General features: G+C 32.7%; 1 protein-coding gene across 1 annotated transcript; it reads left to right on the forward strand.

Moving 5' to 3' along the window:
* The first annotated feature begins 3,918 nt into the window (after positions 1–3,918).
* On the forward strand, positions 3,919–4,885 carry LOC143258148 (uncharacterized). Its single transcript, XM_076517161.1, has 2 exons — positions 3,919–4,128; positions 4,506–4,885. Exons 1-2 carry the CDS (start codon positions 4,117–4,119, stop codon positions 4,827–4,829), a joined length of 336 nt encoding a protein of 111 aa, XP_076373276.1. The 5' UTR covers positions 3,919–4,116; the 3' UTR covers positions 4,830–4,885.
* Positions 4,886–16,889: the final 12,004 nt, after the last annotated feature.

Below are 16,889 nucleotides of genomic sequence, written 5' to 3' on the forward strand. Positions count from 1 at the left end.
TTTCAAGGTTATTATAACAATATGAACATTTAGTTGTTTTCACGTAGTTAAAAGAATAACATTCAATTGATTTTTTATTGTTAGAGAGACTCATGGACTATATGTAGACTATGAGTTAAAAAGAAAACGGAGACTTCTCTGCTAAAAGGCTTTCACCGAATAAACATACAAGTTTTTTCTTCAGTTGTTGTTGTTCATTTTTCATATTGGCTCTCCTGATCTCTGGTTACTTAATAAATCTAAATAAACAATAATAATAAAAAGAACACGAATTACGATATTCTTTCATTGTTAGGAGTTTTTGTTACAACAAGTAAATCTGAATAAACAACAATAAAAAACAAACTTTACGATATTTTTCTTTTTTACACTTTTCTTTTACAGCAAGTAAATCACAGAAAACAATAGTAAAAAAAGAGTACGCTTTACAAAATTTTTCTCATTTATGAGATTTTTCTCTGTTACAACTAGCCAAAACGAAATTGTTATTAATGTTCCTCATAGCAACAAATTTAAGTGCTAACACACAAACAATATGAGCGTGTGAAACTAAACAAAACTAAAAAAATATTATGAGGTAAAATTAACTAATACATCTGTTATTTTATCTAAAAATGTACTTACGGATATTTATGATAGTGTTTTTTAATACGAAAACAATCTGATATGAGAGTGTTTCTTCACTGAAATCCATATTGACGTCTGGGTGAAGAACACTGTTAAAATAGCGATACATTCTGCCAGTAGTTAAATCTCTTTTTAAATACCAATGTTCGTTATGAGTTATCTGAAATGTGCCCCAAATGGTTATTGAACCTCATTTATAGTGTTATAAACATTTATATATATTTCTAAGCCATTGAAAGCCAACGGAAGGTTTATTAACTTTTGCATTCGGAATTTTGATGGGGGAGGCACAATTAGCCCATTATGTCGCTTTCTATTTAATAACAAAAAAGAAATACACTGACGCAAGTATTTATTACAAGATACATCTAATTAGAACTAGAAAACGAAAACACAAAGTTCTTTACAAAGATCATCAAAAAGAAATAAACATCATGAATATTTACTTTCGCGCAAAGCTACACTAGGTATATTTGCGGTAGCCGTCCCTAATTTAGTAGTGTAAGGAAAGGCTACACTATAGTCATCACCACCGACCATACTACACTTGGGCTACTGTTTCACTGACGAATAATGCTATTGACCATAACATGGCAACGTCTCCACAGCTGAAAGGACGACCTTCATATAAAGAATCCAGTCTTTTATCCATCTGGCTATACCAGGCCCCAAATATTTGACATGATTTACCAAAATATTTTTGAGTTACGTAATACTTGAGAGATTTGCAAAAGATGTGAACAAATTCTTGTAACCATGCTTTTCTCTTGTCTGATCAAGTTACTTTCATGTTATAGCTCTTACTGAAATATCCATGTGATATCGTTAGTTCTCGGGTGAACATTTTCATTGCAAAGTCTTATCATGTAAAACACTCTAGCTGTGAAGTTGTTACCTCAAAAATCTTCACTATGGATCGTATTTTTAGTTATCAACATTTGTTGACTGTGCTGATTCTCGTTTAAGCAAAAAAAAATAGTATTGATGTTTTGACTGTTCTAATTATATTTAAACAGCAGAACATTAACATTATTGTATAAACTAGAGCGTGTGATTAAAAATATATGAATATTTATTATTATAGTGTTATAGAAGAAGTTAGGAAGTTGTGAAAGCAGGGATAGAAAAAATATATGAAATGTCGTTCGTATTTAAAGTCATATGTAAACAAAAGATGTCTGTCAAAATGAACGAAATATTGTACAAAACAATGGTACGATTAGTCATAATGTTTGGATGTAAAGGTTACTCAGTGGGACATAAAATGTGCAAACGTCACATAGAATGAAATTTAAAATGTAATGGTGAAAGTGTGCCGTTGTCAGAAAAGATTGAATCGATACATACATCAGAGAACGCCATCTTCAGTAATGTGGACACATGATGCAAAAGATTAGAAAAGTACGTTGTTAACATAGTCAAAGAGATTGATAAAACTCGAAGGGAAATAACGAAAACGACCTAAATAGTAAATGGTTTGACATTATTAGATAACAGACGGACAATTGCGTCGTTGAAGAGGAAAATGTCATAGCTGATAGGAAGAAGTGGAATATTTTGAATGTCACGCAAAACTACACAAGATATATCTTCCTTAACCGAATTCAATTTAGCAGAGAACGAAGATTGGTATTCCTGATCACTTATCGCCAACCCTGGCACTGCTATTTTACCAAAGAATAGAATGGTTCACTTGAACATTTTAACGTCTCCAGGATTAAAATGTACGAACATAAGTGATATGTTTATTTGTTTTCGAATTTCGTGCAAAGCTACACGAGAGGTATTTGGGCTACCTGTCCTCAATTTAGAAGGGTAAAAATAGAGTAAAGGCAACTAGTCGTTACCACCTATCGCCAACCCTTTGACTGCTATTTTACCAACGAACAGTGGGATTAACTGTAAATTTATAACACATCTAAAACAAAAAGAGGCGAGTGTGTTCGGTGTGACGGGGGAAGGAACCTGCGATTCTCAGATGATCTACATGCCATGCACGAATAAGAAATGGAAGCAAGTGACTCGTAAAGACGAACTCACAGCCAAATAAGAAAAAGGTTGACATGGTTTTGGTGATTTGTTTTCCGAATTTTATGCATTAAATAAAAAGTAAACAAGATAACATTTTATTATTCTATAGACATCCCTTGCCATCCACCCCAAACATTTTCAATGGGGCTCAGTTCAGGTAAACACACTGAATTATCCAAAGGAATCACGTTATTCGTCATGAAAAAGTCCTTTTAAAAACAGGTGTTTGAATTCTGTTCAACGTATACTAGGACAAAAAGGAAAGTAATAGCACAAGTCGAATTTTTAATTCAAGTTTTATGCATAAATTTCCAAGGTTCTTATAACGATAGCAACATTTAATTGTTTTCACGTAGCTGGAAGAATAACATTTATTTCAATTTATATAGTTACAGAGAGACACGGATTAACCGACCTCAATTTATTAGTGAAAAATAGAGGGAAGACAACTAGTCTTCCCCACCTACCGCCACAACTAAAATGGTGAGTATGTTTCTTGCTACCCTCAGTTGACGTGTTTACAGCCCTTACCACTTGGCCATACCAGGTCCAAATAAGAAAGGGAAGCAAGTGGCTCGTAAAGAGGACCTCGCTATCACATAAGACAAACATTGGCATTGTTATGGTGATTTGTTTTCCGAATTTTATTCATTAAATAAAAAGTAAACAGGATAAAAAATTATTATGTAAAATAGCCATTCATAAAGATAAATGTAATAAAGTTAAACCAGAAACGTTCACAGAAAAAAAAAGAAAGACGTTAGGCACGAAGATGTTTGCTTTGAAACCTGACCTTGTGATAAGAGCACTCACCTCGCGAAGAACAGATTCAAAGTCCACCACCTATGTTATGGTATTGTAAAATAATAGTCAGTCCCATTGTTATTTGAGAAAGAGTAACCCAAAGAATGGCAATGGATGGTATGGAAGGATCTACCTTCCCTCTAGTTTAACACTTCAAAGAAAATGCCTCGAGTATTATTCTACGATGTTTAATAAACAAAAATTTTCCAAACAATCTCTAGCCTTCATTCAATTACCTCTGTATGCTCATATTATGCATTGTATCGGTATTTGAAAAAAAAAACAAAAAACATTCATTAAAAGTTCAGTGAAAGATACCCAAAAACGGACATGATAAAACAACGTTGCTAAAATCGTTACTTTTTCCTGAAGCAGACGTAGCTGCACGTACTATTAAGGTAATCCACGTTTATATTAATAAGAAAGTTGTTGAAAATTAACAGAAAAATACAACTGGTACTCAATAACCTGAATAAAACAAGAGAGAAAAATTCCATAACCTTCAACGATGGGCGTGAAGTATGAAAACGATTTAAAGAACATACTGACATCTCACAAAACATGTTTAACAAGAGCTCGAAGACATTATAAAGGTACCGAGAAGCAAGCGACCAGCACAGTTTTCTTCCACATCTGAAAACAGTAGCACAAACAATGAAATTTCTTGTAAGTGATCATTTAATATTACATTGGGATTAAGCTATTTAAATGAAATCTATGGAGTTTTATAAGCGAAAATTTCAACTTGCCAAAATCTCTTGTTATTCAAAATATTCTCTGTTGTTTCAAATTTTGCTTTTCAGTTGAAATAAAGATGACAATAACTAGTATATACATATGTATTTTATTATTTACTAACATAAGAGGAAAGTAAATTGTTTGGAAACAGTAATTATGTATAACTTCAACTTTCCTATTTCAACTAAAGTGTTAGTTAAACTAAAGAGTAACATTTAGTTTTTATTATTTATCAGAATAAGAGGAATGTCAGTATAACCTTTATAAAATATTTATTATCTTAATATCTATTATTTTACGTCTAGATCGTTTTTCTCGGTCTTCTCGCCTACACCCATGGTGGTCTGCTAGGCGCTGGTCTTGTAGGACCAGCTGGTGTTGTACCTTTTGCATTCGCTCCCGCTGCTGTTGATCTTATTGCCTTAGCTCCCGCTGCCCTAGCACCTATCGCTGCCTTTGATGCAATTGGCGCTGTTGCCGTTGCTCAATGTTTGGCTGTACGTGGCATTTCACGGTGGAGTAGGCTTGGGTCTTGGAGTTGGTGCCTGCGGACTTGGTCTGGGAGAACTAGGATATGGCTATGGTCTCGGCTTAGAGAAAGCTTTATTACATTAAAGCCCCTACTTTGACATAAGTAAATATTTTTTAATGAAACAAATTTTAATGTCTAATCATTGCTGTGTGAGTAATATTTAAGAAGAACAGTTTATATTATTAAAGTAAGTCATAAAGTACTTTTGATATTCTCTGGTGAAACGTGTAATAAAATAGCCTTTGTAAATTTGTACTTAAACTTTACAAAAGTTTTGTTTGTTTGTTTTGGAATTTCGCACAAAGCTACTGCAGGTCTATCCACGCTAACCGTTCCTAATTTGACAGTGTAAGACTACAGGGAAGACAGCTAGTCATTACCACCCACCGCCAATTCTTGGGCTACTCATTCACTGTTACATTATAACACCCCCACGACTGAAAGGGTGAGCATGGTTGTTGTGACGGGAATTTGAAGTCGCGACCATCGAATCGAGTGCATTTTCTACCTGGCCATGCGTACTCGTTGACCTGATTCTTAAAGATGCGTATCACACAAGGTTAAAAAATACCAAATACACAATATATTGAAAAATAACATCATTATCTAATTTCAGACACATATAATGTTAAAACTTTTATTAATATTAATAAACTTTTTTACTTCGAGAGTGTTATGCTTTTAGCGTTAATGTGAAATCAATAGAAACCTACTTGAATAAACTAGAACAACTACTGAGCCGTTGTTACGTTCAATAAGCTTTAATTATAGATCTGGTTATTCCTCTCGGTATCGTTAAAATAATAAATAAGATTTAAATTTAGATTCATAAGTTAATAGTTCATAAGATTCGAATCACACCTTAAATAAAAAAAACTCTTCTCTTGAGATGGATTGTTAAACAAACTAGAATAACAGCAATCACGTTCGACTTTAAAATTCCTAGTAGTTTCAACGGATTTGTTCATAACTTTTGTGCCGTTTCTCGTAGATAATTTTTCGATAGAACAGAAATAGCGGTGTTGACAATAGTTCATAAATATGGCGATCAGAATGAAAACGAATATCGATGAAGAAACTTGTTCCAAAGGTAAGAAGGGACCTCGAACATTTTTCTTATAAGATGTTATTAACTGAGGTGTATAAGCAAGTTATAATAAACAGCAAAAACATTTTTCACTACAAATGTTTTCAGTTTAGCTTTAAGAAGCTACGTTCTATTTACTATTTTAATTAAATAAGAATTAGAACTTACAGTATAAATTCTTTTTTCTTCATTTCTTGTAGTTAAGCACGAAACTGAGCAATGAACTATACTGCGCTCTGCTTAACAAGGGTACTGAAACCAGTTTCTGTTGTTGTTTTGTGCTCAGACATACCGTAATGCCAATGGAAGACAAAATTGTTCCCTACGTTTCGTACAATAATATATATATATCATCGCCTAAATATTAATCTCCTATTACTCAAAAATTCGATTCCCATAATTAAAGATTATTTGTGCTGAAGAAAAACCTGTATAATTAATAGAGAACATGCACCACATTAAAGCAATGGGATAAAGAAAATATATTGTTATTCATGTTTCGAATATACGAATATCTACGAAGAAATAAGCAGTGATGCACCAATTTTAGTGATGAAAGAAACGTGCTTAATAACACTAACAAATCATTAACCTCAATCAGAAAACAGGTGTTCGAATTAAGTTCAACGTATACTTGGACAAAAAGATAAATAATGAAATAAGGCAAATTTTTAATTCAAATTTTATACATAAGTTTATACAAGGTTATTATAACGAGAGGAACATTTACTTCATATTATCGAATGTTTTAACCATCTGGCCATGCCAGTCGTCAAATATTTGACATGATTCACTAAAGAATTCTTGAGTTAAATAATACGTAGGAGGTAAGCAATAGATGTGAACAAATCCTTGCATCCATCTTTTTTTCTTATCCAATCAATTTATTTTCAAGTCACAGTTCTTACTTAAATGTCCAAAAGATATCAGGTGAACATTCTCACCGCAAAGTTTTATGATGTAATGCACTCAGGCTTTAAACTTATTGCTTCAAAAATCTTCACAACAGATTGTATTTTTAATCATCTACATATGTTGACTGTGCTGACTCTCGCTTAAGCAAAAAAAAATAGTATAAATATTTCCAGTGTTCTAAACATATTCTAGTATATAATCCAAGGACATAGAATGTAGTTCTTGCCATGAAATTCAAAACGGCAGAACCGTTAACATTGTTGGATAAAATATGGCGTGTGGTTAAAAATGTATGAATATATATAATTACAGTGTTATAGAAAAATTCAGAAAGCTGTAAAAGCAAAAAGATGCATGAAATGTTGTTCGTATCTAAAGTCACAGGTAAACAAAAGATGTCTGTGATATTGAAAGGAATATTGTACAAAACATTCGTACCACTAGCCATAAAGTTTGGGTGTAAAGATTACTCAGTGGGAGATAAAAGGTGTAAACTTCACATACAATAGAATTTAAAATGTAGAAAATATATTAGATTCTAATGTAGATTAGAAAATACACGGAAAATTGCGTTATTGAAGGTGAAAATGTCATAACTGATCGTAACAACTGGTTCATTTCGAATTCCACGCAAACCTACATAAAAAGCTGTCTTCGTTAACCAACCCCAATTTCGCAGAGAAAGAATAGAAGGAAGGCAAGTATTCCTGAACACTTACCGCTGTCTTTGTTAATGTTATTTTACCAAAGAATAGTAGAATTCACTAGACCATTATAACACCTCCCCGACAGAAATGGGCGAGCATACTTGGTATATTTGTTTGTTTATGAGTTTCGCGCAAAGCTACAAGACCGATACTTAAGCTAATTTACCACTGTATAAAGAGATGAAAGGCAACTAGTCGTTACCACCTATTGCCAACCGTTTGGCTGCTATTTTACTAACACATAGTGGGATCAACTGTAATTTTGTAACACGTCCACGAGTAAAACCGGCGAGTATGTTTGGTGTGACGGGAAAAAGAACCTATCCTTCTAAGCTGACGACTCAACCGCTTGTGTACCTCTTAGCCATGCCAGTCACGGATAAGAAATGGAAGGAAATGGCTCGTAAAGACGACATCAGAACCAAATAAGATAAACGTTGACATGGTTATGTTGATTTGTTTTCTGAATTTTATTCATTAAATAAAAAGTAAACAGTATAAAATTTCATGATGTGAAATAGACATTTATAAAGAGAGAGGTAATAAATTTAAAACCAGAAACGTTCACAGAAAAAACTGAAAGAAAGCAAAACATTAGGCACGAAGAGGATAATAAAATAAAGATATATACACTACTATCTGTTAAGGATAATGAACATAGAGAAAACATATGTATTTTGTGTTGTTAGACTCAACCACTAATTGCAATAGAGCTTCGAAAAACGAAGTCCTCCGCAAGTACTGCCGGATTTACAACGCTAAAATCAGGGGTTCGATTCCCCTCGGTGATTTTGCTATAAGAAGACATAAAAATAAAAACGTATTCAGCATTTAATGGGGTAGATGTGAAAATTATGAAATTAGCCCAAATACTAGCTGGTCAAAAGTTTAAGACCATACCATAGGTGTCGAAACTCGGTTTCTAGCGGTTAGAAATTGCAGACATACCACTGTGCAATAGAGAGCTAAAGAGAACTGACACAGGTTTTGAATTTCGCACAAAGCTACTCGAAGGCTATCTGTGCTAGCCGTCCCTAATTTAGCAGTGTATGACTAGAGGGAAGCCAGCTAGTCATCACCACCCACCGACAACTCTTGGGCTACTCTTTTACCAACGAATAGTGGGATTGACCGTCACATTATAACTTCCCACGGCTGAAAAGGCGAACATGTTTGGCGCTTCAGGGATGCGAACCCACGATCTTCAGATTACGAGTCGCACGCCTTAACACGCTTGGCCATGCCGGGCCTTATATTCGATGTTTTATTATTTTCCATAACAAGTCCCGAAGAATTAGTTTACAATATTATTTTGTTGTTATTTTTTCATTACCTTACATATTCAGTTAATAATCTGTTACAACATAACATATCCTGAACATATACTTCTTAAAGTGAAAACAAAAGTTCAACGATAATTAAGCACTTGGTCTTTATTATGTGTTAGATTTTCAAAATTAACACAATTTTAAGGCTAATTTAAACTCGCGTCATTTCTGTCACTAATAGCCTTTCTCTTAGTTACGGTAAGTATGTTAGTACAAACCTAATTCAGCATTCTATAAGCACGTTAACAGATTGTTTCTTTGTTGTTAAGTGCAAAACTAAATATTGGTCATTTATAATGTGAATTTCCAGAAGCAATAAAATCACGTTTTTAGAGCTATAAACCTTTTGACTTACTGCTGAGCCACAAGGTGGATGAGGGAGTTCATTCAACAGCTAATGCATAGTTTCTATAATCTTAAAAAACTGTAGTAAATTGTTATATAAATGTGGCAGAATTTATTTTAAAATATACATAATAATCAATCTCCCCGAACTATATCCACACAGAAAGAAATTATCCCCATTTCTCGAAAAGATATTTACTCCTCAAAAGAAAAACCTCGTTTGGGGGAAGGCTTAATACTAAATAATTCATATAAAACAGTCTTTTATGCCATTTTTTTCTTATTTTACATAAGTACATTATTTAAAGTAGTTGCTATCTTCTATTCAATGGGCCGGATATGGCATGATGATTATGGTGAAAGGTTGCACATTGGTAGTTTCAACAAAGAAATGGCAATTTTAAAACGTTAGGGCATAAACAAGTCGTTTGGGCTCTCAAATCGTAATGTGAGGGTCACGAGTTCGAATCTCCGTCACACGAAAACATGCACGCCCTTTCAGTCGTAAGAGTAACCTAACAGTTGGTGGTGGGTGGTAATAACAAGCTGCCATATCTGTAGTCTTACACTGCTAAATTAGAGACTTCTAGCGCAGATAGCACTTACAAAATCCAAAAACACACAAAACCTCAGAGGTCTGTTAGCTAGCCATTTAGCTCTTTGTTACATACCTTTGAAAATACCAAGTATTTTTTTTCTAATTTGTGATAGGTAACTAAATCTGGTTTATTTCTAGAACTTGAAATAATTGATTCATAAAACCTGAGAAAATCTACTCTTATGGCAATTCTTAACTGAATCAAATCGGTTCCAATCAAAACTATTGTTTGAATTTGTTGTTTCATTGTTGACAGTTTTCAGTTAATTAAGAAACAATTTAAGTTTGAAATAGTAAAACACACAGGTGAAAATAAAGCGTAAAATCGGTAATTGCAAGAAGAAGGAAAACTTGAAAACAAAACAAGAAAAGTAAATATGTGGAACTTCGAGTACACTTTTTTTATTTGCAGAAACTACTTAATGCATAATAAGCATTGTTACAAATACTTTATGATGTTATGTCTTAGTCTACCGTATAAAGTCGTTAAAAACATGAAATTAAAACGTCTTTAAGGCTTATGGTAATAGTATATATTTCTATATATTTTTATATATATATAAAGGAATATGATTTTTATAAGAGGTTGTAATGCTTTCAAGATTTCAATTGTAATGGATTTAAAGTTAGGTGAAAACTCTGCAGGCATTACATGAAGCTGTAGCAGCGAAACAGGATTATTGAGATTAACTAATTATCTAAGTCAATAGTAAATAAGGGATCTATTAAAACAGGTTATGATCTAAAAACTTAGCGAGATTGTCGCGAATTGTAAGAAAGCTGGAAGAATACAAAATATACAGCTGGTGTATGTGATCAACAGAAGGTAATTAAACACGAATATTGAGTAAGTCGTTTGGTTTTCTAAGGTGAATTTTGAACTCTAGCAGTATATTAAAGAAAAAAGATGCAGTGTCACCTTACATTACGACAACGCGGGAACTGTGGTGCATTCCTTGTCATCGCTTTGAGGTTTATGTAGTATGACGTTTTTGTTGAATTCATTTTCGCTATTATTTTTTGTTCACTTGTTTATATGAAGTTAAGCACCATGCTACACAATGAGCAATCTGTACTCTATTTATCATGAAACCCAGTTTGTAGCGTTGTAATTCCGTTATGCCACTTGAGGGCTTTTGTGAATGACGATAATGATTGAACTCATCAAATAAAACACTGTATTTCAAGAAAGTTTCAAACGTGTTGAAACTGCTGTAATTGTTCAATATACAAAACTCTATGTCTACGCGGTCGAATTCTAGTGTGATGAACTGTGATCTCTAAGATCCAAGGTTAGAGCAAGCAACATGCTGCTAATACGATACTCACTTGAAAATAAAGGGTCGTTTATAAATGTGTTTGTCAATAACGTTATTAGGTTAAAATACCAACAAAAACAGTAAGTATTACTTGCAAGTTTCCTTCCTTCTAGTTAGAAGTTGAAAATGATATTAGGTTGTGCTTGAAATTTGTAACTTTTACCTTAAACCCATGGCTAGCGTATTGGTTGTTCCACTCAAATTAAGAATATCGTATGTGGAAACCTATTGAACTTCTACCATTCTAACCTAAATAATTGACTATTAAAAAGGGCAAAAACTGTTACATATATGATTAACACGCAATGATTTCGAAAAATAAGCTCAGATGTGATTATGAAAGCATTCTTTAATTGTTAAAAAGTATTATAATTCTACAAGTACAAAACAAAATAGAAATGTAGATCAACATTCCTTTCAGTTCACCAACTGTCATTGAGTTACACCAATTTCAAGGAATTCTACCTGTTATCTATAATAGACATGAAATACTTGTTTATTTTTGGAACACAAATTATTAAAGACACCACATATCGAAAGAACAGCTCAGATGGATATCAAAGACGTGTCATACTGGTTTATTGTTGGAACACAAATTATTACAGACACCACATATCGTCCGAAGAACAGTTGATGTAGGTATTATAAACGTGTAATATTCGTTTATTTTTCTAAATCGAATTTTTCAGTACTCCAGATGTCTAAAAAAGAAAAATTCAAATTCCAGATATAGTTTTATTGTTCTAACACAAAACATCCAATTATTTAGTCGTCATTTCTCCAAATAACAACCACTCAGGTTATACCATACATCGTTCAGTAGTCTGAGGTAAGACCTCAGTTTTTCTGTATCTATAAAAAATATTTAAAAACTGTACCACACATTTTAGTGCCTTTTTAAGTAAATACTGGTTTCAATAACTATAACAAAAGGTAAAGCAGTGTAAAGAAAAAAACACGTTAGTACACGAAGTATTGTATAGAAAACGAACTGTGAAACATAATATGAACTCGTGAATCTCAGACATCTCTGTACGGAGAGTAAAGACCACAGTTTAGTGAATCTTTGATGCAATATACTCAAGAACCGAAATCACATTCTGTTTAATACATGTATATTGATCGTGCAGTGTTAAGGCATGTGAAATGGTGATCGGTTAATGAAATATAACAGATCACGCTGTCATGTATAGTGTTTGTTACAAGGTTTCTATTTTCAAGCCATGTAAGAGGATATAATGCAGAATTCTTAGTACATTATCCAGGATTGAAAGAAGGAGACAGAAAAGAGAGAAAGATTACTATAGAGCGGATATTTAACCTTTTCTAGACCTCGATGATAATTTATTAGCAACACACCAACACACTCTGACAACAAAAACCTTTTGACCTTTTGGATTATGTGACTTGTAATATTCATTACTTGCTCATGCTGTCGTAATTAAACTGTAGTGTCGGTTTATGAGTAAACACACGTACCAGAACCAAGTAGGATCTGAAATTAGAGCCATATGAGGAAATACACATTTTATAACTTAAATTAGTGCACTTTTAAACTATATATATATTTTCTTATTGTTAAGAACAAGGCTACACATTGGGATTTCTGCGCTAAAGGACCTTTTATTTTTAATAGTTTCACAGGGAAATTTACTTCTGTTATTTAAGAAAAATTGGATTTTTTTTCATTTACACCTATAATCTAACATAACTAATGCACTTACAAAAGTTATACAGAAAACATATTCTACCATAAAACATAGTTAATTAGGTTACCAACACTTTCTACGAAGAAGACATGAAACGTAGTTAGTGTAGCTGTCAAGATTTTACAAACCTCAGTAATTAAAGTAAGAATACACTTCATTCAGAAAAAAGATAAAAACAATACATTACAGTAATATCGGTTTTATTTACTTTTTTTTTTCTTTTTAAAAGGATGCTGTGAGTACAATTCACGTAGATGAAGGAGACAGAAATATACCATTATCAAAATGGAACGGTTTAGTATAACTCATTATAATACGAGGCGTTATAAAATTCGTGTAGTAAAAAAATGAAAACATAAACTAATTGAAACTGTCACACAGAAAAAGCGAGATCATACATTGTAATTTTGAAAAACAACGAAACATAAGTGAAGTTTCTGTTCTACTAAATGCCAACAAACGTAATGTTAGTTCTCAAATAAACATACTTTTAGTAATTTAGTATTATAATAAAGGTTTAAGAAAAAAATATGTACGTCATACTTGTTCCGGTAGGAAAAAACTGTAGATTTCGACTAGTATCACGTTTAGCCAGGTCATGTGAACAAATATAACAGTCACTAAATAAGTCCCTTTAACACTCTAAGCGAACAAATATGACAGTTATTAAAGATGGCATTTAAACACTTCAAGTGAACAAATATTACAGTCATTATATTCAAGCCTTGAGCATTTCAAGTGGAAAATATGACAACAACTAAAGATGACCTTTCAACACTTCAAGTGAAAGTACATGATACTTACCAAAGAGGAGCCTTGAACATTCCTACTCAGCTACTTACTGGTCACAAAGATTAAATATTCTTGTTCATAGTTGGAAAACAATGAGAGCCTGGCATATCCTGATTGTTATGATATAATGCTCGTAATGTTCAAGTTGGTGGTACGAATCCGGTCACCGAATATATCACTGGGGTGCTCAAATGTGAAAATTAATCTCATATTTCATTGTTAAAGAGCATCCCAATAGTTGAGCAGTGGGTGGTATTAACTTCGATCTAATGTATCGCTTTATATCATGGACAGCGAGCATATTTGATGTGACGTGGATTTGAGCCCACGACTTTCAGATTACGAGTCGAGTGTCTTAATCACCTGGCCATGCAGGGCTTAAAAACGTTTGATTCAATTAAAGATATAGTCAAAATGGTTTAATAACACATCTTGTTGTAATACGAAATTATTTTTTAAAGAAATAGCTGTTACAATGAACGATCTCACAAATGCACGGGAAGCTCAAAAACATGCTATTAATTCATCTAAAGATTTAGAAGAATGCGAAAATTAACATTACAATATTAAAATTAAATACGAAGACCAATCAATACCTAAGTCATTTGATTCAACACTTGTATCTGATTCATACCGTTTTCAAGAAGTTCCTTAGATAAAGGAAGGTCGAAAAGACAAAGCAGGCTTCTAACAGCGGTGAAGGGTATATGTTTGGTGTGGTATACGTCACCACCATCTATTCTGTAAATAATGTAAGTATAAAATCAGTTTAATGAATCAAAACTCAAATCACTATAAATATTAAAATTTACACCTGACAAACAGTTTTCTCATAAAATATCAAAACCACCTGGCTCAGTACATAATAGTTGATTGAAAAAAATTAAATGGAGCAGTAGAAAGATGAAAAATGTGCAAAATTTATCTTAATTCATGTTCATGTATGTAGCACAAATAATGTGAACGTGGAGTCGAATAGGGTTTTGTATCCTAGAGAAAATAATGTAGGAACTATATCGAATCTACTTTTAACTTTTTTAGAAACCATAGTTGTAGACTTGAAAATATAACATTTATATTTTGATTGGACTTGTTTCTGTACTTCTTAACGATTCCTAATTCTCCTATCAAATTATCAGTTTTAGTTATATTGTTTTATCTTCACTTATTAATGAAGAATGGTGTTACTGGAGTGTTTTGTTATAGAAAGCCACATCCGGCTACTGGTGTGTCCACAAAAGGGAAACGAACTCCTGATTTTAGCGTTGTGAATTCAAAGATTTTCTGATCTCCCAGCGAGGAACTAATGAAGGAAGCCAAATAAAAATTATAAAAAATCTGATTATGATTTCTTTATATAAAAGTTTTGTTGAGACTGAGTAATCTAGTGAATGGTGGTGAAAGGTAATGGTGAAATATAGACACGTAATTGACTGTTTAAATGTTTCATTCACAAAATAGATTAAAATATACCTCCATCAGAGTCTTCTTTTCTTTGTATTTTTGTCACATCACTGTCACTTTATTAAAGAAGTAGAAACACCATTAGGAAACGGAAAGACAGCAAATAAGTATTTTACATAAGACAGGTCCCCAGTAAAGATTTAGCTAACTACAAAGAAAAGAGCCAGTAAACTATTCGTGGATATTTATCATCCAAGAAAATTTTAAATAAGTCTAATAATTTATAACGAAAGTGTTGTTACTCAAACATTATCTCAGTCTAGAAGAACAAAATACTATAAAACAATCTTACCATGCAGTGGTTACAGGTATAAAATCTAAAATAAAATTGAAAGCTGTTTTTTTTCTTTTTCTTTTTTAGAATTCTGGGTTGAATTTCGATTTCAATACAGCTCAAGCCAAAAGTACTACAAGCTAACTTTCGAATAGAGCATGTTAACCCTGATATTTTACTTCACGTAAATTACTCTGACACAATAAAATATCAGCGATTTCTATAGTTACTTCAAGCTAACTAACGAAAAGAGCATGTTGACTCTGATATTTTACTTAATGTAAATTAGGCTGACGCAATGAAATATCAGCGATTTCTAAAGTTACTACAAATTCACGTACCAATAGAGCATGTTGACCCTGATATTTTACTTAACGTAAATTAGACTGACGCAATAAAATATCAGCGATTTCAAAAGGTGGAAATACGAGCCAGAAATGCGTGGACATGCAATATGTATAGTTAAGGAAAAGGGAAGAAAAAGTTGATCACCTGCAAAGGAAGGTATGAATTATGGATGGAGAACTAATCATATGCATTTTTCTAAACCTATATGAGAGTATAAAAGAATATGGAAATCAGAAAACAAAACATTTCTTTCCGAGAACTAGAGACACCAGCAGTAACCATGAACACTCTGGTAAGTTTCAATTTATTACTTTTAGCCCGATGACGTTCGAATCGCTTGAACTCTATAAAAATATAAAACAAATGATTATTTCTTTTTACTAGATCCTTTTTCTCGGTCTTCTCGCCTACTCCCATGATGTTTTACCAATCGCTGGTCTTGTTGGTCCATCAGATATTTAACCTGTTTCTGGCGCTCCACCATGTTTTGCTCGTGTTGGCGTATCTCCCACCACCGCAGCACCTGTCGATGACGTTGATGCAAATGGCGCTGTTGCCGCTGCTTAAGGTTTGGCTGCACATTCCCGTTGGACGAACTGTTGCCTCCGTCACTCCGTCAAATTATACTCATGAGTAAAAACATTATTCACTAAAATGTTTTCAGTTTACCTTTAAGAAGCTACGTTCTATTTATTATTTTAATTAAATAAAAATTAGAACTTACTGTATAAATTCTTTTTTTTTTATTTCTTGTAGTTAAGCACAAAACTGAGCAATGAACTATACTGCGCTCTGCTTAACAAGTGTACTGAAATTAGTTTCTATTGTTGTTTATCTTGTTTATCTAGTGCCCAGTTATACCGTTATGCCAATGAAGGGCAAAATTGTTTCCTACGTTTCGTACAATAACATATTATTTATAATCTAAATATTAATATCCTATTACGAATATCCCTTTCAATTATTACAGATTATTTGTGCTGAAGAAAAACCTGTTTAATTAATAGAAAACATGCACCAAATTAAAGCAATGGGATAAAGAAAATATATTGTTTGTATTTCGAATGACACAAAAACTTGTTCTATATATTAATCAATGTTAAAAAACGTATAAAAAAAACATTTCTTGTTCTCCAGTTTGGGTATTTTGTCAATTTTACATAACACTTATTCATGTTTGCAATGGAGCCGCTCTCTCTTTTTGTATCAAACTATTTCTTTCTGTTACAAAATAAAGTCGTTTAAGGATTGTCGTGAACTTTCTTTTCACA

This window comes from Tachypleus tridentatus, chromosome 7 (assembly GCF_004210375.1).
Source record: "Tachypleus tridentatus isolate NWPU-2018 chromosome 7, ASM421037v1, whole genome shotgun sequence".
Taxonomy (NCBI): domain Eukaryota; kingdom Metazoa; phylum Arthropoda; class Merostomata; order Xiphosura; family Limulidae; genus Tachypleus; species Tachypleus tridentatus.